The sequence below is a fragment of the Lutjanus erythropterus genome, chromosome 10 (genome assembly GCF_056507025.1).
Source record: "Lutjanus erythropterus isolate fLutEry1 chromosome 10, fLutEry1.hap2, whole genome shotgun sequence".
NCBI lineage: Eukaryota > Metazoa > Chordata > Actinopteri > Lutjaniformes > Lutjanidae > Lutjanus > Lutjanus erythropterus.
This window is the reverse complement of record NC_139326.1, coordinates 1,564,972-1,589,992: the sequence shown is the minus strand read 5'-3', so window position 1 is coordinate 1,589,992 and position 25,021 is coordinate 1,564,972. Positions and strand designations below refer to the sequence as shown.

Below are 25,021 nucleotides of genomic sequence, written 5' to 3'. Positions count from 1 at the left end.
TTACAATTAAAGAATTAAGAACAATTGAATTTAAACCTCTCTCACAACCTCAATTTAGTTTCTACTATAAACCTAGATTAAATATCTATCAACTTAAATTGTAGTTCAGTATTAACTTAAGACTTACACTTGAGGGCATTTAACTATTAAAATGGCTGCCTTTTTTAGAGGGATTGAGCAAAATAATTCTCTGCTGATCCATCATGAGTAGGCTGCCTGGCTAACCAACCTTTTAGCTAGCCATCAAACAATGTAACATTTTCTAAAAACTTTTTTGTGATACAGTGAACAATGAAAAAACTTCAACTTTTATTCTAGCAAACAATGTAACGTCACGTTACGCTAAGTTGTAGAGCTCTGACAGGTAATTGATTAATCGTTGCAGTTCTAGTTAGATTTAGTTCAATCAGAGCTGTGGAATATTAAATCATCCATTTTTGCTCTCAACATTTCAGCCTTTCTCACACACAGGTGTGTATAAACTGCAGGTCACATGAACTCATTCAATATTTTAATTTAATCTACAAAAATATGAAATCACTGTAGTATAGAGATAATTTCTATTTGAGAACATATTCAGTTTACTGTGAGAAAGGAAAAAAGCCACATTTAAGAGGCTGAAATCAGAGAATTTTGTTTTTTTCCTTTAAAAATTACTCAAACCGGTTACTTGATTATCAAGATAGTTTAATTCATTTAATAGATTAATAATCAACTCTTTTTAGATCACATTTCATTTAAATATGCATGAGACAAATTTATGCAAACAAATAATATAATAAGAAAATATTTACTTTTAAGAAGCTGAAATAGAAAAAATTGGACTTTTTTTCCTTAAAAAATGACTCAAACAGATAAATCCATTAACAGAACTTTAGTACTTACAATAACAGTTCACTAGGTTGTCAAGAAAAAAGAATAATAAACAAAGATTACACACAGACACACACGTGATGTAATATATACATATACTGTAATATTACGCTATATAGAATATGACTTTTTCATGTTGACAGCAGTCAACGGGTTAATATTTGTATTAAACCCATTTTTACTGTTTGACCTATTTTGTACCTTCATAGCTGCCTACATTTCCCATAGTGCCTCGCTGGGCCTCCGCACTAAACACATTTGCAGGCGTTAGATGTAACATCCGGGTCTCTCAGCTTCTTGCTTGGCGACCCGTCGCCATTAGTGGAAGCTCGTCGTGTCGGAGATATTTTTTTGGTCTAAATCTCTAAATTGTCGTGTTTTCCTGCTTTAGGAGAACATTTTCCTTCTTGTTAGGGACAGTTTGTTTTCCTTAACGAGACAAACCGTTAACTTAGCGGGCCTTGGCCCCGCGTGGCGACCCTCCGTCCTCTCTTTACCAGTCAGTTTAACTTGAGACGCAGACATCGTGTCTCTTCTTTTTTTCTTCGGCTTGTTTTATGGTCAAGATGTCGCCGTGATGGGGTCTCCGTGTTTGACAGAAATGAATCAGGGCCTTCGCCGCCTGACCCGCACTCACCGCAGCCCGTTCTTCTTCTCCGTTTCTTTGTTTGATGATAGAGAGCTCGGCGGCTCTCTGCCCGGAGCTCGGCCCCAGCACCACCTCTCTCTGCCCGGACACAAACATGGAGAAAAATCCCAACAGCAGCACCAAGGCTTCGCCCCGCTCCAGCTCCACAGGCCCGGCGCCGGGCACCGACAGTAAACCCAAAACAGGTGAAAACAGCAGTAATGTCTCAATAATGTTGGAAATGTGCACAGAGTTGATCAGTCTTGTTGGCCTGTGGCCTTCTGGGGCCTGCAGGCTGTTTATCAGCTGTGTATCAGGCCGACGTCACTGTGAAAACATTTGACCCTTTGCAGCCGATATGTGCACACAACACTGCATCTGTCCTGTCCTTTTAATTTATCCAGCACTTTGCATACATGGATGCATTGCACATTTTAACAACCAGCCTCTGCAGAAATTAAGTCCCGTCTCCAACTAGTTGTATGATTTGCATACCAATCTGATCACGTGATCATGGAATAAAACAACCCTTTAAATGCGTGTAATAGGTCTGGATAATATATCGATATTATATCGTATTTTGGTATTTTTTGCATATCGTGATATGACGCAAGTGTTGTCTTTTCTTGGTTTAAAGGCTGCATTCTGTAAAGTGATGTTTGTAACTATATCCACATTACTGATGATTATTTATCGAAAAATCTCATTGGGTTAATACTTTGTGAAAGCACTAATAGTCATATCTACAATATTCTTGCAATATCAAGGTATTTGGTCAAAAATATTGTGATATTTACATATTTTATCACCTCAGCTGCTTTCACCCCTTGGAGTACACAATAAGTCAACTGACACAACCTACATGATCAGTAATTATTGATATCGACCAATATGAGAGAAACACTATCGTGGTAGGTTTTTAAGCTATTATCACCCAGGCCTGTTATGTGTTGTGACTAATGATTGTTGATTAATCTGTCAATTAATTTCTTAATTAATCAATTAATTGTTCGGTATAAAATGTTGGGATATGGTGTAAAAATGTTGATCAGGATTTCCCAAAGTCCAAGACAAAATCTTCAAATGTTTTGTTTTGTCCACAACACAAAGATATTCGGTTTACTGTCAGAGACGAGTAAAGAAACCAGAAAATATTCACATTTTAGAAGCTGAAATCAGAGAATTTTGAGTTTTTTTCTTTAAAAATTACCCAAACTGATTACTCGATTATCAAAATAGTTTAATTTATTTAATAGATTAATAATCGATTCATTGTTACCAAGTGTTGCTCTATTTGTGATAAAGACTGCAGCAAATCTTCATCTACACATTCGGCAAGTCACCTATATTTAACACGCACGCTGTCAGCAAAAATAGACGGTGAAAATGATCTGTAGATAGTTGCGTTGACAACATACCAACAGTGTGACACATTTCAGCTTCAGTGTTCGCATCTGTAGAATAAACCACAGATGTGGAAAAATTGCAAAAATTATTATTTTTTTCCCTTCCTGCACAGTCTGGTGAAAAACTTTTAAAATGAGGTATCAGCAAAATGAAGATGTGACATTGTATGATAATATTTCTGTATTCACGTTGAAACATGTTTTAATTTATTTCAGAAAATAAAAATAATGGAGGCCCCAGGCGCTACAGTCGCAAGCGTGAGCCTGCATTTCCTAAAGCCGACAGTTTCCCCGGCCCTTGCCGCACCAATTCACAGAAAGGCAAGACTTTTGACAAGAGACCCTCTAACAGACGTGGACGACTGCATGGTATTACAGGCGGAGGACGACGTGAGGAGGTGGGTGTTCTTAATGCGTCACACAAAAGCAACAGCAACAGTAATAAAGAAGATCTGATTATTAAAAGAAGCTCAGAATACATTTGCAGATTCTCCTGTTCTGCCGCTGCAGGTAGCAGAGACGCGCCGGGCCGAGTTTAGCCCGGCTCAGTCTGCTGGACCGAAGAAAATAAGCCTGAACCACCTGCTGAACTTCACCTTTGAACCCCGTGGAGGAAATGGTGGCGTTGGAGACGGAGGCCACTCCTGTTGGGGCCGCCGAAACAAATGGGGCCACAAGCACAAGCCCTTCAACAAGGAGCTTTTCCTGCAGGCCAAGTAAGCAGCCGCTCCGAACAGAATATGATATTTAAACAGAAAATAAACAAACGTGGGAGTTTACCTGTTGCTGTGTTTCAGTTGTCAGTTTGTGGTAACTGATGACCAGGACTACAAGGCTCACTTTACTGATCCAGACACGCTGGTCAACTGGGACTGTGTGCAGCAAGTGGTGAGTGATCATTATCTGTTCAGCTGAGCTACTGAATGGGCTGCAGGTAATGAGTATTTTCATTATCGATTAATCGGCTGATTATTTTCATGATTAACTGCTAATGGCTAGATGTCAGTCCCTTCAGGATTTTGCAGGCTTTTTGGCAGATTGTTGCAGCCTGAAATGTCTGATGCAACAGCAGCTTTTCAAAAAAAAAAAAGATCCATGTTGCAGAATTTTTAGGTGTCTTTTGCAAAGAAATTGTGTGAAGAAGTTGTTGTTTCGTAGAATTAATCAAAAATCAAATCTAATCTAATCTAACTTTACCAGAAAGATTCATGATTGCAAAAATTCTAACAAAATCTGCTTTAAATGTAAATGAAGAAGTTCAGTAGAGGTGTATTCCACAAAGAAACAAAATCCATTTGGGGCTCAAACTCAAAACTTGCATAAAATAAAAAAAATATATAGAAGTGCACAGAGTAAGTTTTGATAAATATCAGTAACAACGTTAAAACCTTTTCAGCGCCTGTGACAAACTTAAAAAAAAAAGAAAAAGTAAATAAAACATTGAGACAGTTTATTGAGATGTACATGTATGATTTTAGTGCGGGGGACTGCTGTGATTGCTGAAAGTCATGTGAAACTACAGTGATTGGACAGAATTGCAAGATTTTTTTTTCCTTTTTTTGTTATGTCTAACCAACAGTCCAAAATCCAAAAGACTCTGCCTGGATGAGCAAGTGGATCAGAAATCTACTTGCCTGGAGTCAGTTTATTCTAGCTGTACAAATTGCTTTATTTGTTCAGGGTTATCAAATAATAGCAAAGACTAAAGTTTAATGTCATGTTTTAAGTATATATGTATAAAATGTCATAAAATAGGGAAAAATGTCTTTAAATGCCAAAGATATTGAATTAAATATGACAATACATGGAGAAAAGCAGGAAATCTCTATATTTGAGAGGCTGAAACCAGCACTTTTGCATAAGAAATTACTTAAACAAAAATCATCCATCATTAATCATAATAGTTGAATTTTTTATTTTGCATTTTGCTTGCCCCAGGCAAGCAGGCAGTCCTTATTGTTGAGTAATGTTATTTTTAAAAGTAACTTGTTACATTGCAGCGCTACCTACTGAGAAAAGAAACGCTGTTAGTGATTTTGCATCACCAAAAATGAGAACCCCTTTGCAGTTCCTTTGCTCATGTTGATTTATTTTCCTGAAGATATCACAGTGAACTGGGCTGAGGTGTAATACAGCTGAAAACACTGTAAACCACCAGCTCATACAGTTGAAGTGTTTGAACATACAGCTAATGAACCAGTTAGCTTCCTACATACACACTATAAAAAAGCACAGGCTTTTCAAATCACATGAGCTCGCCCAGCAAACGTTCTCTGGAGTTTAGTCTTTTGTAATACAGGAGGAGTGTTTCAAAACACGTCTCATAGTAATTTCCTCTGACAAGACGGAGTATTGACTGAAAGGTAGATTTAGTCATGGGGATATTGTTCAATACATCTCAACTGACTTAAAGTGTGATTTTGGTGTTGGTGTTTGGTGTGTTGCGTTTGTTTTCTGTCTCAAGTAGGGATGCTCATAAAAGTCAATAGAAGCTTCTATGGTTCACTGCAGGCTTCAGATTTAAAATTCAAACACTACAGAACCTGCAGTATTTTAGGAAAAGGTTACTATTTATATGCATTTATTTATTTCTTTAGTATTATTATTGTTAATAATAGTTTATTTCTTTCATAAAATCTTGTCCTCTGAGGAGAAAAATCCTCACCTTTATTCAGCTCAGTCTATATAATGATGAAACAGTGTTTTTGTATTAATGCAGCAGGATGACAGGGAAGCTCACTTCTGATTCAAACGACGGGTCAGCCCAAAGTAACAGAATGTTAATGGCACAGCAAAAAAATAATGGCGTTAAAAGGAATTTGCAATAACACGTTAACTTTGACAGCTCTAAGAAGAAGAAGTTAAGAAAATGTGTTATGTATCTTATTCATTGATTGATTGTTGACACATTCAACTGTCAGTTAAGGCAGTGTTTCTCAGTCCTGTTCCCTCGGGAACCACTGTCCTGTCTGTTTTAAACAGTAAATACAGTACAGTAAATACAAGTAAATACTGGTGGGCCAGCCAAAAAGAACAAAAGAAGGAGAGCCACCATTGTCCAGCCCACATGGGGCCGGTGGAACAGGGTTCTCTCCTCTAACATAAATAAACTACAACCTAAACAATAGAAATAAAGCCACGAAAACTGAACTACTGGACCCACCAGGAAAAACAAAGGAGAAAGAAAACCAAAAGTAACTACATCGGATCACAGGGCAACCACAACCAAACTGCCAGGAGGAAGAAGAGAGAGAGGCTTGCAGTCCCCTCCCCCTCTTTTTAGGTGCTCCAAATTCTTAGTAGCCACACCTGTTGGGAAGGAGGTGAGACAGGATCAGGCTGATCAGCAGGGGGGCATGTAACAACCCCCAACACCGCTGTTTGTTTACTGTCATGAATGACAAAGAAAAGTTTAAGTAGCTGGAACCAGCAAAGATTTGACACATTTACTTGACAAAATGACCAAAACGATTGATTCTGAATTGACTTATCGATCAGCTTATCAACTACCATTTTACATACTGATGCAGGTATTGACGATCTGTCTGTGTCCGTCTGCAGCGCATCTACAGTCATGAGGTGCCGTCGTGCCCGATCTGTCTGTACCCTCCTCTGGCAGCCCGCATCACCCGGTGTGGACACATCTTCTGCTGGCCGTGCATGCTGCACTACTTGTCTCTTGGTGACAAGACCTGGTCCAAGTGTCCCATCTGCTATGAGGCCGTCCACACCGCTGACCTGAAGAGGTAAATGAGCAGCAGCAGGAGAGGAAGCCTTTAATCACACAGGCACTTTGTTTTATTTTGATTCGGTTCAATTTCTCAGATAATTACTCGCCTCTAACAATCGGTTTCCTGCTGCAGTGTGGTTGCTATGGAGACCAGGCAGTATGTGGCAGGTGATGTGATCACCATGCGCCTGATGCGGAGGGAGAAGGGGACTCTGGTGGCCATGCCAAACTCCCAGTGGGTGAAGGTGGAGGAGCCGGTTCGCTTTGGAGGTGAGAGACATTATTCTTCTACTTATTTATTTATTTATTTATTTTGATTTATAAAAACATCAATGCCAGTTGACTGTTGATTTCTTCAGAGCAAAATTTGTCTTCAGAATGACTTTGAGTGAAAGTTTGGAATATTCTTGGGTTTGAATATACTCCTTGAAAAATGTTTGTTTCAACTTAGTCTGGTGTTTCATCAGCACAGTCTCTTGTGTAAACCAGTTTTTTAAAATATTTGAAATAAAACAATCCTGCCACCATATTTGTTTGTTGTCTACAGAAGTTTCACATCACGCAGCGGAGCTGCATTTACTTTTTTGTTTTTTTGGTTCCACCTGGTGTCATAATTTAAATTTGATAATAAAGGCTTAGAGAGTCCAGAAAGTTTTGGTTGAAGTGTCTTGAAAGTTCTTGAATTTTACTCTCAAAAAGGTTTACAAACCGTTTTTATGGCTTATAGCTATTCTGTTTTATAGCTTCTGTGTATATAGTGTTTTTTTTTTTTTTTGGTCCATGAACAGTTTGTTATATTAAATGCACAGTTCAACCCAGACTCAAATATACATATTTTCCCCCTGGCTTGCAGTGCTGTTTGTCCATCTAGATTTTTGTGATGTGAGTTGCAGAGTTAGAGATATCAGCTGTCTCCCTCAAAATAATGAAACTAGATGGCACTCGGCTCGTGTCCAAAAATACATTTGAAAAATTCACTAGCAATGTCTCTTTCCAGAACTCATGACACAGTTACTAAATCTAATTAACAGCAGACCTTTTTGTGGCATTTTCATGTAGGAACTACTTAATTTCTGCAGTAGAATCTACCAGAACTACTTTCTTTCTACTAGAAAGAAAGGAAGAGAGTAGTTCCTACATGAAACTGCCCACAACAAGGACTGTGGGTTAGTTTTTCAAAACATTTCATGTATTTATGGGTCTTTGAGTGTCATCTAGTTTTATTGATATTGGAGAGAAGGCAGACATCTCTACGTCTGATATCTCCAAAACTCTGCAGCTCACACTAAGACTGTCTAGATGGATAAACAGCACTGCCTTTAAGTGGAAATGTGTATTTTTGAAAAGGAAGATTCATTATTGGCTCTTGTAAACATAACCAGTTTTCACTTTTTAGTTTTCAGTGTCATGGATGTCAATAACTCCTCAAAGCAATGAACCAGGAACAAATAAATGAGATGACGCAATGATGGATTATTGAAAAAAAAAATTCCCTTCCTGTTATTTCAACGTGTGCTGATGTGTGTTTTCTAGATGCGTGTCTCAGCCCGTACTCCAAACTGCTGCTGATTTCACCAGCTCAGGCTCTGAGCCTGGTGGCTGAGGAGAAGGCCACCCTGCAGGCTCAACTTAACCAGGAGGAGGACTGCTTCATCCAGAGTGCCCTCTGTCTTCTGCAGGTAACTGAAGCTACGATTAGGTTACTTTGTCTGCAGCCATTAATCAAATAATAGAAAGTGAGCAATGACAAACAACAACAAACAACAACAACCCTAACCCTTATAAACAACACTCAGGAACTTTACCCAGGGACCAGAGACCTTCAATGGAACTCTGTGCGTTTCCACCACAGGGACTAGGGACTCAAAGTTTTGGGGATATTCTTTACCCCAAAAAACCCCCTGCTCGTACTTTCCAGAAGTATGGGAACTTTGGGGGTGGGGCTTGAAGCACTGTAAATGTCTGATTGGTCAATCACTTGCAACACTTAATGAAATAATTACATTTAATGAAAAAAACATGGACTTACAGAGGAAAGCATACAATCGATGGACCAACAACAAAGTCCAGTCCTCCTGCCACGATAAGGTGTGCACGAAAGTTGTAAATTGTATAGTCCTGCACAAAAGTGACGTTCCAAAGTACTCAAAATAGATAAATCAGGCAGGCGTGAAAAGAAACTGAAAAACAGACATAATGGCGAGCTAGTAGGTTTTATTTCTGCCAGTAAAGAAGTAAAAACAGCTCTGTTGTCTCCTGCATGTCTGCCAGTGTTGCCAGATTGGGCTGTTCTGGGTTCCATTGTGTGGATTCAAATGGGTCTGGACAGGTGGACAGAATTTGGGCTGGTTTATCACGAGCTGCGCTGTTTTTTAAATTACATTAAAAATCACAATATGTTAAAAATATAATAATCAGAAATTGTAGTCCTTTGTTATGTGAACACATCCAGTCACTCAGCACAACTTTAATATGAAATAATGTTTGTTCATTCTGCTGCATATAATCAAGGCTTGTTGCAGTTCACAAGTTAGATCAAACCTATTGTTTTTATTGTTTGAGCTGTTATTATTTAATTAATATTGTATAGTTTTACTGTACAATGATCTTCTGCTATCTGTCTGCATTCTTGCCCACTCTTGAACACTTAAATTGTATTTGTATACAATGTTGTATTTTTTATTATGGATAATATTTGGGCAGTTTTTCACCAGTTTGAACAGACTTTGAGCAATTATTGGGCTGCAAAACACACCACAGCCACACACAGATGTAGACTGATGATTGGCTTCTCTGACTGAGTGCCTTTATGTTTTAGGAGCAAGAGGAGGCGCTGCTGAAACAGCAGAAGGTGAATGCAGAAGACGTCCTGGACTTGTCCTCTCTGACTCTGGAAGAACCTTCGTCTCCTGTGGAGGAAGTGGTCACTAACATCAGCAGCAGCAAGGTCAGTCAGCAGACACACAACTCCGTGTTCTTCTCAGCATTGTAGCTTTCATGTGGCACTGAGGGTATATCTGTGATCAGTAAGAGGTGTGTGTGTGTGTGTGTGTTTCCTTGGTAGCCGGTGCTGCAGTACTCCTCTGCATTTGATGACGAAGTGGCTGAGGTCCCGGAGGAGGCTGCTGCAGAGCTGCCCGGCCCCCCTGAAGGTGTTCTGGAGTGTGTGCTGGAGGAGCTTCCAGAAGCTGTGATAGATGCAGCTGTAGAGCCCCTGCCTGAAGAGGAGAGCCCCCCCAGCCTGGCAGAGTCAGGCCGCTTCTCTAACAGCGTGGTGCACGGACCATATTACTACTTCTACCAAGGTGGGTCTTTTCCCCTGACCACCAAAACTGTGTCAGCTCAGCTGCAGTGAGGGAAAGACCTGTTTTAGCTATTAATAATCAGGTTTTGAGTAACACAAACATACTTTTAACATTGCTAGGAAATCATGTGCATAATAGGAGCCATTTTAAAGAGGTTAAGGAGCTCGCCAGTCTGAACCCCTGAGGCAGGTCAGTGCAGAGAGGCCCTCTCACCCTCAGCCTGATCATGGAACGGCGAGCAGATACTTAAAAGTTAACAATAAAATCTCAAAATCAATTCTAAACTTAACCTGGAGGGAGTTGATGAAGAGAAGCTAAAGTAGGAGTAATATGCTCTCAGTTTTGGTACTGGTGCAGTCTGGCTGCTGCTGTTTGAATGTTGATTCAGACGTGTGTTGAGACACTTACAGTAGTCCAAATGAGAGTAGATAAAAGCTTGTATGATCCTCTCAGATTATTCATAGAGACAATGGACCTCATGCAAGAACATTTTTATATGCTTATATTAAATTTGTACTTTATTTCGTACATAGGGCTCATACGAACAACAGATTCAGCAAAAACTTTGGATAACTGAGTAAATGATGCACCTTTGTATACCTGAGTGCAGTATAATTAATGCCCTGATAATACCATATAAGGTTACATTTCCAGCCCCATGTATCAGGAAGTGCTCATTAAATGGCATCAAAGAGTAAAAAGAAGAACTTTAGAAGTTTGACTTTGACATCCTGCTCTCAGAGATCCATGAAGACATGTTTATTTTTTTAATAGCATCAGCAGTGAAATTAAAGAAACCTGCTAAAGAAAGAAACGGGAAAAGTGAGTCCTGTTAATGTTGTGTTACCCGAGGATTAGACTGTCTCTGAAATAAAGAAGGAACATCTCAATGAAAATGACTGAAGAGAGAAGAAACGCTTTGCCACAGCAAGGCGATCAAGAACTGCACTGAGAGGAGGGGGTTAAGGTCAAACAGGATAATGTCAACATAATTATGAAGTATACTTTATTTTTTAAATTAAATGTTTTCAAACTAATGAAATTTTCAGTCATTAGTGAAAAACTTTGGTTTAGATAACAGTAGACTGCACATGACTCTATGACAGGTCTGGATCTCGGAAATTGTGTTCATATCTGAAAGAAAATTCTAAATGCGAGATAATTGGTGAATACCACAAGTTCTCCGAAATGACTCGTAGACACCAGGAGTGGTTTTTGCATGAGTCCCATTGAAGGATGTGTTGGAGTCAGTGTTAATTCAAACTTCGTCTCCTCCCCTTTTCCTCCTCCAGCTGAGGACTGCCAGCAGATGTTCCTGCATCCTTTGAATGTACGCTGTCTGATGCGTGAATACGGCAGCTTGGAGGCCGGTCCTGACACCATCACTGCCACAGTGGTGGAGATCGAGGGCCACACGGTCACTGAGGTCAGCAAATAAGGAAACACAAACACACACTGTTCAGATCATTGGCATTGATATAAAGATGGATGACATGACAGCTCCCCAAAAGTTAAGCCAAAACATCTGGATTGCCCCCTGCTGGCTGGCTGCAGTATAGATCATAAACCCAGAGTGAGTGAAACTCAGGCCATGACTCTGGACATTTTCACTGATGTAACTATGACTTCTAACCAATCAGATAGTGAGAGAGTGAGAAATCAAAGCCAGTGCATTTTAAGGTCATTTAACATTAGTCTCACCTTTTTTTTTTTTTTTTGCTGATTTGAAATATGATCCAAAAAAACTGTGATACAATCTGAACTGTTGATCATGTGATCTGTTGCACCCCTACTTTTTGGGGGCAATTTTTGGTCAGTTTCTGTCATTTTATTCAGCTACTTAATGGTCTGACTCAGAAAAACACACGAGAGCTGCTCATCAGGCCGACTTATTCAGCAAACAAACCCAATACTGGGTGAGACGGGTGGAGGAAAGCAGCATGTAGAGCCAGAATATTTTGACACAAACCTGCCCACATTTAACAGAAATCACTCGATGTTTGGCCGACGTTGGCTGGTTGTAAAACTTGAAGATGTCTCTCAACCCTAGTCTGCCCAAGTTTTAACTCAAAGTGTTTGAAAATTTCAAACACCATTGCTGCTGTAACTGATTTATGATTTGTCATCGTTGCAGGACGTCCGTCGTCGGATTCGTCATCTGACTCATCTGCCTCTCACATGCGAATTCAGCATGTGTGAATTGGCCCTGCAGCCGCCGATCCTGTCCAAAGAAACTCTGGACATGTTCGCAGGTCAGAGGACTGAACACTACATGTTGTCAGCGTGTGAATTCACAGCCGTCGACTTCGTAGATTGTAATTTATAATTGTTTACTTTCAGACGACTTGGAGAAGAGAAAGCGCCTGAGGCAGAAGAAGGTGAGGGACGAGAAGCGCAGGGAGAAGCGGATTGAAATTGAGGAGAATAAGAAGCAGGGCAGATGTAAGTACAACTGATCAGGTCATGACTCCTAAAAATCTAGTTTCAGAGAGTTATCAGACTCTGTTACTGTTACAGATCCCACAGATCCTGAGGTGCACATTGGATTGGAGAACCTTCAGCATTTTCCAGCATTCGGGTCTCCGCCGTACAACAACATCTTCCCCCCAGTTCAGCCTGACTTCAAGTTGGCTCCTCCCTCGCCCCTCAGCTGCAGTCCTTTGTCTGGTACCAGCAGTTTTCGTTTAACCTCTGGCTGTTTGTGTGTAAACATTTGAACGTTGTAAGCTGAGTGTTGTTTTTTGCTGTTTCAGACGGGATCATATTCCCAAGTCTGAATGGACAAACCCCTTCGCCCACTGTGGGCAGTGTGGAGGATGACTCCCACTGTATGTCCTTTGCACAGGTGTGTATGACCAACACACAAATGGAGTGCTGATGATGCTGATGTTGATGTAGCACATGACTTTGTGTATATACAAGGTGTGACCCTCACTGTGTCTCGTACAGATGCTGAGAGACGGGAAAGCCAGAGTTGATGCTGGACCCAGGATGACTCCAAACAAAGGTAGAGTAACTCTGTGGATGTTTAGGTGACATGAACATTGGTGGTTTTACTGACTCAGAAGCATGTGACATGTGTGCTGTAGGTTTAAATTAACTTCAGTGTCACTTCAGTGTTTTTTTCATTGTAATACCTGCATTAATAAGATGAATCTACCCAAACTATTTCAATATAAATATTTGAAATGCATAAAACTGCAGGCTGGTTCTTGATAGTGATGCTGCAACAAGCTCAAATTCACAGGAACCACTAACATAATGGTAACACTGTCAGTCCACCGTGTTGTCAACTCAAGACCAAAAAACTTAAACAGGTTGATCCGAATTTAAATCAAGACCCAAATAATAAATAAATAAATAAATAAACTGACTGGTACCCAGTCATACTCTGGACTTAACTGATGTTGCCAAATAGATGGTCCTATGGTTTTCATTAAAAAAAAGTTAATATTTTATTGCAGTATTTATTTATGCAGGTCTGATATGTAATTCGTTAAAGATTTTAAGTTGTGTTGTCACATCATACATCGGCTAAAAAGGCGTAGACACCTATAAAATAACAAAACTTTGAATGGAATTTGGCTTGAGCCCGCCCTGACAGATTTCCTTTAGAAGTGTCCTAACTTTATATTCTTTTGCTCATCAGTAAATCTACACATTTAACTGTTTGTAAAACGGCATTTTTGACATATACTCTTTTGAAAAATCTATAGTTATTTGAACAACATTTCCCTCCTGGATCTCAGTCACATCACGTAATCCCCCCCCCCCCCACATGGGCAAAACATGAGCAGGAACATTATATTTATTCTAATCACAGAGAAACAATTGTATTAAGTGTTTACATGTTGTTGGTAGAGCGTCCGCTCTGTATAGAGGCTGTCAGTCCTCTGGTTCGACTCCCACCTGTGGCCCTTTACTGCGTGTCATTTCCTCTCTCTTCACCCCCCTTTCCTGTCTGTTCTTCAGCTGTCCTATCTAATAAAGGCAAGAAAAGCCCAAAAACATAATTTAAAAATAAGCGTTTACATGGTTGTTAGATGCTAATATTTTAGTTGTGTACATTTCATTGGTTTCCTCCTATTGATACAGATTATATAAGGTACATATCACGCCTCTCAACTCAACTGATTGAGGTGGTTACATAAGGTATTTTTACTGACTGGACTGTTTCTTCTGATCCTGATTATTAGTGGAATATTAGTGTCAGTGTAAACACAGCTGATGCTTCACATGTTAATGATCTGGTAGCAAACAAATACATCTCTATATTTATGGAATCCTCTTGTTTATATTTGTTTATGTGCTTGTTGTCAGTTGGTAAACGTAACATGTCCTGATGAGCATGTGGGTGAAGTTACTGGAGCTTTGTGCCTTTTATTCTGTATTTCCTGTTCAACCTGTTTTCTTTCGTATGACGGTTGAGCAGCGTGACTCCCTGAAGGCTTCCCTCACTCAGTATCGTGTGTTTGTGTCGTGCAGATAAACTGCTCGCTCCCCCGGCAGCAGACAGCGACGGAGAGAGTGACGGGTCGGACCGGGTCTCCGTGCCCACCTATCAGAACTCGTTCAGTCAGGCCATAGAGAAAGCTCTGCTGCAGCTGGACAACGGAGCAGCTTCTCCTCCACAACCTGTTGTTGACCCAGGTCTGACACCTGTCACTTACCTCTGGACAGTAACTGCCTACAATATAGACATTTTTTCTTAAAGGGCAACTTCAGTATTTTTCAACCTGGACCGCATTTCCTCGTGTTACTGTGTCCCAGAGACTTATGGGGACAACAGTTTGTGAAACTGGTTCAGTGGGCGTCCTCCACATGTACGAAGAAAAAATGGCTGCATCTAATGATTATTTTCATAGTTGATTACTTAGTCAAATATTTTCTTGATTAAGCAATTAGTTATTTGCCTTTAAAATGTCAGAAAATTTCCCAAAGGCTAAAATGACGTCCTCAAATGTCTTATTTTGTCCACAACCCAAAAAATAAAAGTAAAGAAACCAGAAAATATTCACATCTAAGTAGCTGGAATCAGAGAATTGTGACTTTTTTTCCTTAAAAAATACTCAAGGCGTTTATTTTATTAGCAAAATAGTTGGTAATTAATTTATAATTGATTAGTAATCAATTAATTGTTGGAGCTCTTCTTAAAAGACAACACAGTGAAGCTTACTGGCTGTTATATCACACTTGATACCATGCAGACCAGATGTGCTCCAGTTGTTTCCATTGAAGGGCCAAAAATTGATCTGGATGCAGCGCAGCAGGCTGAAAATAAATGTTGATGTTACATAAATTACATTAAAATGTCTTTTTTTAAAAAAATTAAAAATGTATATTCTAAATCTAAAATAATTCAAAATAATTAAAGCGCCTCTCTTCAGTCTGCTCAGCAGGATGTTTTTTATTTGCAGAGATGATTGCCATCCAGATGTTTTGTTTGGGAAAATGAATTCAAAAGGAAAGACACCTTTCTGACAGAAAGTGCAAAAGAATTATAATACAGACAATCCTGAATATTCCAGAATAATTTGAAAATGTAGAAAATCCAATGATCTGTTGATCTTTATCAATCAAGACTCGATAGTCGATAGTAGAACACTTGAATGTCTGCTTGCCATGAGTTTTCCACAACTTCTGCTTTAAGAGTTAGTGATTATTAATTTATTACTAAAGCCAATAATAATCTGATGCAGGCGGAGTCATGTGGTGTGATAACGAGTACATACTTTGATACCTGGTTCATTTACAGCCGGCTCTTTGAGGGCGACTGTAGTGCTGATGTGAATGAACTCATGAACACACTTTTGGAGGCTCACAGTTGTCCACGAGGTTTACATTACAGTCACAGGACCAGTCTCAACAGTTGTTGCCTCCAGTAGTCAACTAGAGACAAAAACATGAAAAACCCAGGTTGAAAAATAAAAACATGACCCTGTCAAATAAATTGTTTGTTCTCTTGACCTGCACTCATCTCTGGTTTCTCCTCTTTCAGATGAGAAAGGAGGAAAGAAGAAAAAGAAGAAGCAGAAGCTTCTGTTCAGCACCTCCATGGTTCACACAAAGTAGACGACACTGAAGTTCATTTAATCCAAATTTAGTGTTTCTTGACACTTCTTGTGTTTTTACTTTCATGCAGATCTTTCTTGGATCTATAAACTATGGAAATAGGATGTAGGATGTAGCCAAAGTTCATGCTGCTTTTACTCATTGGTTAGTTGGCACGACATCACTTTCATTTACATTAATTTGTCACTGCTCATCTACTGTAGGTCAACGCTTTGCAGCAACCTCCTGTCACACTGAAGCCCTCTGGGTAACATTATTCAGGAGGAATATACCTGTATGCTTCAGGCTTTTCATGGCTTCAGATGACTGACCTGCATCACAGGTGGCTGCTGTACGATGATGATTCTGAGCGTTGCATTCAGGATCCATGAATAATGTGGATAAGATGATTCTATGGTGCTTTATATTACAGTCAACCAGCTGCAGATACGTTGCACCTTTAAATCTTTCCAGGATCCTCGGCGCTGCCAAGACATCATCAGGTTTAGAACAGATGGAAACAAACAAACAAACACAAACAGGGTATTTTAGGTAAAAATTTGAGCTCTTCATCAGCCTTCAGCAAGATAGATTTTGGGGTTTGCTGCTTTAAGGTTGGTGCCAAGGTAGTATTTTATACAGACATGAAAACATGATGTTCTTTGAGGAAGTGAAAACACAGTATTGTATTAAAGAGATTATGAACTCCAGTGTATCTTCAGCTTGGTTCAACCATAAATCTGTCCTTTCTCCTTCTGTTTCTCCTCATCTTGTGTCAGCTTCAGTTGTAGTGTTTACTAACCTTTAACATTACTCCCCGGGTTTAATTTCAGTGTTGAAAATGTGTGAAGACTTGCCGACGTAAAAAAAAAAAGAAGAAAAAAGAATGCTTGTGAAGCTGAAGAAAAGAGAAGTGGGCTGAAAATGTATTTTGTTGGAGGGTTCTTTTTATTCACTTTTAATTTTGAGCAAGTTTATAGACTAGTGAACATAAAACTAGTCTGTTGAAATGAATAAACAGTTATACACAATCAAAAAAACTGAGTGTTTCATGTTGCAGTGCACTAAAACATGATGCTTGTTCTGGTTAAGGTCGAACATTAGAAGCTCAGGACAGTAGCTTATTTATTTTTCATGCAGTGCTTATATTTCTCCACATGAGGGCAGTACTGACCTGGCTGCAGTACAATACATTCATTATAAAGTTTTATCAGCAGCTACAGAGTTTGTTTTATACGTTGACTTTCTAGTTAATAAGAGTCTAGAGGAGGGTCAGAGATTAATAAAATACATGAAGCTGCTGAAATACATGCATTACATGTGGGTTTCCTGGTTTAAATAACCAGAACACATTTTTTCAGACCAAAGTTTTCTTTTATTTAACTTTTGTAACTGGCAGCTTCAGTGTTTAATGTCACCTGAGAAAACGTCCCATTAACTCTGCATGGCTGTGGTGGGATAATCCCATTTTCTAGTCTTGTACAAAGCTAAAAAAAAATAAATCAAGTTCTTTGCTTTAAGAGCCACATTAGGCCGGAAACCAGGGGGATTTCCCTTCGAAGTAAGAGTTACTCCTCTGATCAACGCAAGTGGAGGTCTTTTATTTTCCTAGCAATGCTGTAAATAAAATTTTAAAATATTTTTCGAGGACATTTCACAGACTGATTCTAATATGTGTACACTTGGATTTGAATAAATTAGGGTGGTCCTTCAGAATCATAAGTGATTTTAATCTTCTGGTCTTTTTCTTTGGCTGATGTGTAACATCTGGCAGTGTTGGAGGTAGTACTCAGATCTTTTACTGAAGTTGAAATAGCAATACCACCATTTTAAAAATATGCTGTTATAAACAAAAGTGCTGAATTCATCATTTTAACAAAAAGTAAAACTGCAAAATCAGTAGCATCAAAATTCTTAAAGTGCACAATGGTCCATTTCGTAATCATAATAATGAACTGTGTTCATCATTTGCTGGGTATTATTAATCTATAATAATACATAATAATCCATTGGATGATTTATATTTTGTGTTTAAGTTTTTGTCCAAAATGCAGCAGAGCAGCAGAACAAAGTAGCAGAAAATGAAATACTCAAAGTGCAAGTCCCTCAAAGTTGTACTTAAGTACAGTACTGAATTTACTGCGTTCTGGTGCGTTTACGGTGATGTTTATCGATGTTAACAGTTCCTGTTTAAAAAAAAAACATTTTTGTTTTTTGTTTTCAATTCACTTTTGTTCAAATTTTATTTTAGTTTTGTTTTAAAGTTCAATATTGAGTCAATTAGTTTTTTGAGGTCTAGTATTTCTTTCCTGTTAACTAAAACATTTTACTCTTAGTTTTAAGTTTTTAATTTAGTTTTAATTCACTATTATAACTGGGTGAGACGTCAGTTTTCATAAAAATGCTGATCGGCTTTATTTTGAAAGTCCTAGCCGGAAGTCACCTGTGGTGCAGGTTAACTTTACAGCGGTACAAAGGCTAACCAGTTGAGCTCTGTCCGTCTGCTGGAGCCTGTCAACAACAGCAACCTGAGACGGGACAGAGACACAGAGAGCAGCAGCAGCCTGTTGGCTAACTGAAGCTGAACCAGCTAAAGTTAGCTGCTCTGTTAGCCGCTGTGTGACTGCGTTAACCTGCTGGGAGGACATGTTGTTTCACTGGTAAAACTGGAAACTTTTATGAGAGAATTGTCGCGTTTGAGGTTGTTTCGACGACAGAAGAAGAAAAGCGACCCTTCAGCTCGGTAAGTGTCCGATCAAAGAGCTGCAGCTTCAGTCTGGAGTTGTTAGCTAACCGCGGCTAGCAACGAGCTGTTGATGCTTCTTCTTCTTCTCTTGTTTTAAGTGGACAGGTTGAACTATTCCTTTACTTTGAATGCATCATCTTCATTCAACACTTGTGTCCAGTTTTTAGGAATAAAATTCACTCCTCGTGTGAGCAGACCAACTCTTCTGTCGTCTTTTAACTGGACCTGTTGGTTCTGTCCTCCATGTAAGAGGTAACGTTGGTGTAGGTGAGCAGGAGGAGGAAGAGGAGCACTTGTTGCTAATTCTGCACTGGGACACACTGGTTTTAATGGGCATGGTTAGGAGGCTACTTAAAAAAAAAATCTAGATACAGTCAATAATTCATATAAACTCAGAGATATTCAGTTTACTGTCAGAGAGGAGTAAAGAAACCAGAAAATATTCACATTTAAGAAACTGAAATCAGAGAATTTGGACTTTTCTTCTCTTTCCTCAAACTGATTAATCGCTTAGCAAAATAGTTGGTGATTAATTTAATAAGTGTTTGATAATCTCTGTAGACAGAACTGTTGTTTGTTTTTCTTGTAACAGTGATGTCAGTCAGATTTGAGTCGATCAGAGTTATAAAATATGGACTCATCTCTGCTCATTATATCTGAGCCTTTCTTACCATCAGGTAAACTACAGGTTAGACCAACTTCTTCTTAAGATCCTCAAATCTGAGTGTGAAATTGTCTGTGATGTTATTGTATCAGCCATGAGAAGCAGGTAATTATTGGTTATCGTATCAGCTGGAAAAAAAACCCCATTGTGCATCCCTATTTATGAATACTGATAAATATTACAGATGCTTAAAGTCTTCTTGATGTCAGCAGTCACATGTTGCACTGTTACGTGTGTGTATTGTTGTTTAAAGCTTTGTTGCCATTAGAAGGGAACGAGTCTGTACTTCTTCTTTTAGCTGATAACAGATCCATTGACACGAGGTTGTCTATTGTCTATGAGAGGATATTTCCTCTGTCTGTATAACAGGATGAACCAGGTTACTTACTCATATCTTTTAGTGGTAACACTCTGTTTCAAAACACAACAAACACCCTGCTGCTGGCTGCCCTGTGCCCTGCTCTGCCTCTGTGTCCACTTCCTGCTACAAATCAGAGAAGTGTGTCTGAATTCTGCTGCACAGACATCTTAAAGATGTCTGACAAATGTTTAGATTATTCAGTACATGCTAGAAGTGTTGCAGATCTTAGATTTTTGTTGTTTCTGTCTTATTGTATGTTCGAGGCTATATTAGGCAGACCTCTTCTAATCCCCGCTGTGCTGCTCGACCCACCATCACAGACAGCGAATGTTTAGCATTCCATCTTGGCGAAGGCGTTTCCTGTCAACATCTAAAGTTCAAGTTTTTAACTTTTCAGTCTCTGCTAGCTGAGCACAAGTCACTGTGTTTTTACAGGATCATCCCGTTTCCTTTTCTTTCTGTTTCTTATTTTTGATACAGTGAATATGTGGATAAAAATGATTTAATCAGCACCTAAGTAGTGGAAACTTATTAGTTGATGCACAGGAAAGAGCAGACAGAAAAACAAGGAATACACACAAAAGGTCATCAAACAGTAGCACCGTTGAAGGTGATATTTCAATATTTTTTCAGCACCGCAAGTATAAAGCAAAAATGATCTTAGAGCTCATTGAAAAGCCTCAGTTCACTTCAGTTCAGTCTTTATTGTCCTGCTTGAAATTTGGCTGCAGCAGAAAAATTAAACAGTATTCGGTACGCCTGCACAATTAATGAGGTACTGTAGTGCTGCATTGATGACCTGGCTTAGCACAGACCCCAACAGATGTCATATCATCATGATATTAATGTTTTTGAAATGCAAAAATCATCAGTCCTGCTTATCATATCACATATTGCAATTTCACTCAACATCATCGCAGTTTGACCATATTTTACAGCCTTAGTGTTCAGAGATTTATTCTGTACCAGCACTGTGTGCAGATTGTTAATTGAAGTTATCCAATTTTATGTGCCTCGGTCTTTTTTCTTTTGCTGTGGTATCAGAATACTTTATACTAGCACCAGGGCTGTAACCAGTGATTATTTCCATTATTAATTAAGGTTTAGGCTGCACAATTAATTGAAACATTATTATGTATGTATACATGATAAATCCAAATCACAGAAGATGCAATTTTTTGATAAAGGTCAAATTAAGTGCAGCAGAGCTGCAGAGATGTCCTGATCTACTAATCTTGTTCTCCAGATGTAAGAAAACATGTTTGTTTGGTTAAAACCCCAACAAATGTTATTGTTGTTATGTTGTCTCTTTTATATCTTGAAGTAAAATGTACATTTTTTTCATATTTCTATTCTTGTAAATCTCTTGGCTTAGATATATTTTCTCTTCTTGAATAGGAGCACCTGTGATGTCAGCAGTTTAATCTGGGGATCAGTAAAATATTTCTGGTTCTGATTTTGCATTTGATCATATTGGGATTTCAGTAATATTGTGATTAGTTGTGCAGCCCTGCTAACTAGTGTTGTATCAAAGTTTAAACTTGTGGTATTGTGACGACTGTACTGTTTACAGTGTTAATAGTCCCGGCAGCATCACAGATTGAATTTACATAGATAAGATGAGCTGTGTGTGTGTGTGTGTGTGTGTGTGTGTGTGTGTGTGTGTTTGTGTGTGTGATGGCAGCTGATCGGGGCGCAATGCAAATATAAGAAAAGTAAACTCTGAGCAGCACTCAGTTAATGACTTTCCTCCTCGTACATTTTGTTGTTTTTTATGTCTGGACGTGCAGTTTGCCCTCAGCTCGCCTGTCAGGGTGTGACTGTGTTTACTCAGCTCTGTCAGTGTGAAGCTTTATCCTCTGTTTGCTTCTGTGTGGAGGCGTGAGAACAGTGAAGAAGAGGAGGCAGCACCGGGACAGCCCTGTCGTCGCTCCGCCGTGATTTGTCTGCTGCAGTTTTGATGAATGAAAAGCTGGTGTGTGTTCCTTGTTGACACAGTGTCTTTTCCTCCTCAGCCTCCTTCATCTTCTTCCTCCCGTGTGATATGACATCGCTGCTCGGTTACAACAGGAGCCAGAGCTCAACGGCGGACGGTTGACGTCCGGTCAGGTAAGATATGGCGGGATTATTCACTCCAGGATGTCACTGTTGCAGGTCTGGAGAGTGAAGTATCTGAACACAGCAACATGTGGAACACATTAACAGATGTGAGGAAGGGGCCTCTTAAAGGGCTAACACGCTCATTCCTGAGAATTTGGACACAACCGACTCTGGATTTTTACTCTTTAGTTATAATGGAAAATATATATTTGTTACACCGGGTAACGGGACAACCTTTTTTTATTAAATAGCCCTTTTTTGCGGCTGACAACTTGAATTTTCTGTCACACACTAAATCATTTTTAACACAAAGGCTTTGTTGACATGAACTCATCTTATAAATTTTTGATTCTTTTTCATATATTTAATGAACAAGCTTGGGAGTAACAGATTACATGTAACAGGATTATATAATCTGGCTACAAAAATGTATTCCATTACAGCTACAGATAAAAAAGATGTAATCAGATTACATATAGTAAAAATGGAGATAACCAGTAAAATAAAGAACGATATGCTACCGTGCACAGTGCACACAACTGCCAATTCATTATCACAGCCTGTAGTGAAAAAATGTTTCACTGGGTGCAAATTTCAACATTTTTTGTATTTAAATCAATTAGTTAATCAATAAATTGTGCACGACAAAGGAAGGAACAGCTGGACAAAATAATTAACCTAAAAATGAACATAAAACTGTTACATCTGCAACAGTTAATCTGCTATTAATTAACAATTAAATTAATTTGCCCCTATTTTGATCATTTTATAAATTACATAGCAGAGATGTCCTAATGATGTCGTAGTTTTTTTATGTGATGCAAAAATGATCATTCCTACTACAAGTGAATCATATCACAAAACTAAAATAATTGCAGTCTGATTTTTCTCCCTATCATGCAGCCCTGATTAATCTGCCAATCATCTTCTCAATTAATCAATTAGTTGTTTGGTCCCTAAAATGTAAAGTGCTCTTCATTCAGGGTTCAATACCAATGTTTGGGTTTTTTACATTCATGTTTACAGTTTAATGTTTCTCATATATAAATCATGAATTCTGAAAAAAAATAATTAGTGTTAGTAGTAATAATTTTTTTGGGTTGATTTTCTAATATGAGTGTTTATTTGTGTCTGTCACTATAGAAACAGCTGATATTATCTATGAACTCTTGTTATCTCATATTTATCACTGAGCCTCCTTTAGATTACAGACTGAGCGTCAGATAAACGTTCATTCAGGGAGGAGCTGAGTGTCGAACGTCAGTCTGCTCTGAGTCTGCAGTGGAATCCCTCGTTCACTGTCAGAGCCTGATTTGCCTGCGTTACAACATGAGAAAGGAAACCATGACATTGGACAGTTGTCCAGTCCTTCCTCTGTCTCAGGCTCCACCTTAAAGGTGCAGAGTCCCGATCACTGCTGCTATTATAAAAACATGAAACTTTTGCTATTACCCAACTATACCAAATGCATTTTTTCCTCCTCAATCAAAGCTTTATTTCCAGCAACAGCAACATGTTGCGTGTTCTCTGACAGTGTTACAGCCTATGAAACATAAAGACATAAAGGCCTATATATATTAAACATATTTGTAAGGGATAATGTACAGTGAGCAGCTCATTATTGTAAAATAATCCCAGACACCCCAACGAGAAAGCTGAAGTGATGAAATTTGTAATAATGAGCTGTTCACTGTGCACTATCCTGCTTATAACACGGTTACTGACCAAAAAACATTAATTTGACACAAAATATTGATTTTGAAATGGTTCTATGGATTTAAAAGGGGTTTTGTTGCTCCTGCAGACTCTATTATCTGCACTGTGTCCACAGTAACAGTCTGCAGATTAAAATAATCTCAGTTGTATTTTAGATCTTTTTTTGATAGATCAATTAAATTTTACCTGATCGACCAAATCCTTAATAGCCGATTGATTGATCACAACTTAATCATTATCATCCCTACTATAATTCTGTCACATTAATCACTAAACATGTATTTTGTGAAGAGGAAATAAGATGAGAAACAAAGCGTAGTTCAGTTGGCATTAAGATATCTACTGGCCGAGTGAACAAAGTCTGTAGCCAAACAAATATGAGTATGTAAAAAGAAAGGAAACACATTTAAATAGTCGTCGGAAAATATATTGTAACTTGAGCTCACCACTGACGCAACTGAACAACATGCTGCTAGTGCTGAAACTTTAGTCCTTTTTTCACATCATTTTCATGTCATTGCCACGAGAACATGGCTGTAATCAACTGTTCTCCTCAGGCTGGACGATATTACACGTAACAAATATTGTGTCTCCTGTAATTTGAAAATTGCAGCTGGCCATGTTGGGATTTTGGTCAAATTTGGAAGGGCGACTAACTTTCGGGCTTAAAATAAATCAGCATTTGTTTTTGTGAAACTTGCATTCGACTAATCTGATACCTGTGAGTGGCCTGACACTACAGACCAGTCTGAAATGTCTCAAACTGAAGCAGCTAAATGGAATAAAGCCATCCGTAATTTTATAATTTTATTATTTACACCTGAGCTTTTCAGACTGACATGAAATAAGTTTCATGAAACAGGCCAGTCACTGTGAACCAAAAAAAAAATCATTGATTAATTCATCCCTTATTCAGCTCACATCCTGTAGTGATCGGTAAGCGTGTGTAAATATGTTTCAGTGTTGGACACTCCCCAGACAAAGTCCACAGAAATGATAGAGCGATAGAGTGATCGCTATGAGGCTAATTATAGGTTAGATTTGCATGATCTAATGCTGTGGTTTGTGATACTTTGACCTTTAGCCTTCCTTCTTTTCATTATCAGTCTTTCTTTCTGGGTGCCAGCCAGGTTTCTGTCCTGACATTTAAAATTAGTCTGTCAGGTTTATGTTTAGTTTGTAGTTTTTATTTTCAGTTTAAATCAAACCTCACAAAGGATATAAATAAGTCATATCATGTATATTGTGTATACACTGTCATATTACATGGTTAATTATTTTTGTTTTATTATTTTTATTTTCTAAAAGGACTGCTGCTGACTGCTGTATTGTTTTTGTTTTACACTTGAACATAATTCAAACATTCATTGCCAAAGACAATTCATGACCATTTTTTGCACATGCTAAGGTTTCGGCTGCTACTTTTATTTCATTAAAAAAA

At 38.6% G+C, this 25,021-nt stretch overlaps 2 protein-coding genes across 3 annotated transcripts in view; both read left to right on the top strand.

Annotated features, from left to right (window-relative positions):
• Positions 1-1,102: 1,102 nt before the first annotated feature.
• rnf10 (ring finger protein 10) lies at positions 1,103-17,033 on the top strand. Of its 2 annotated transcripts, none has more exons than XM_084727813.1 (17): positions 1,103-1,707; positions 3,124-3,305; positions 3,418-3,623; positions 3,705-3,795; positions 6,469-6,653; positions 6,771-6,907; positions 8,171-8,316; positions 9,456-9,584; positions 9,702-9,942; positions 11,235-11,368; positions 12,077-12,194; positions 12,283-12,384; positions 12,469-12,609; positions 12,696-12,787; positions 12,892-12,949; positions 14,428-14,592; positions 15,941-17,033. In XM_084727813.1, exons 1-17 carry the CDS (start codon positions 1,545-1,547, stop codon positions 16,012-16,014), a joined length of 2,364 nt encoding a protein of 787 aa, XP_084583939.1. In that variant the 5' UTR covers positions 1,103-1,544; the 3' UTR covers positions 16,015-17,033. The 2 variants fall into 2 exon arrangements, with proteins under 2 accessions (XP_084583939.1, XP_084583938.1); XM_084727812.1 differs by having other exon boundaries at positions 1,108-1,707; positions 12,460-12,609.
• Positions 17,034-18,478: 1,445 nt separating this feature from the next.
• LOC146319769 (uncharacterized) overlaps positions 18,479-25,021 on the top strand; it is a 38,163-nt gene continuing 31,620 nt past the window's right edge. Inside the window, exons 1-2 of the mRNA XM_084727810.1 lie at positions 18,479-18,736; positions 21,780-21,873. The gene's annotated coding sequence lies outside the window, so the exon portion shown is untranslated. The remainder of the gene's footprint in view (positions 18,737-21,779; positions 21,874-25,021) is intronic.

Coding starts and splice junctions, on each gene's coding strand:
- rnf10 (XM_084727812.1), top strand. CDS start 1,545: ATGATAGAGAGCTCGGCGGCTCTCTGCCCGGAGCTCGGCCCCAGCACC. Junction 1,708..3,123: donor CGACAGTAAACCCAAAACAG/GTGAAAACAGCA, acceptor AATTTATTTCAG/AAAATAAAAATAATGGAGGC. Junction 3,624..3,704: donor GAGCTTTTCCTGCAGGCCAA/GTAAGCAGCCGC, acceptor GCTGTGTTTCAG/TTGTCAGTTTGTGGTAACTG.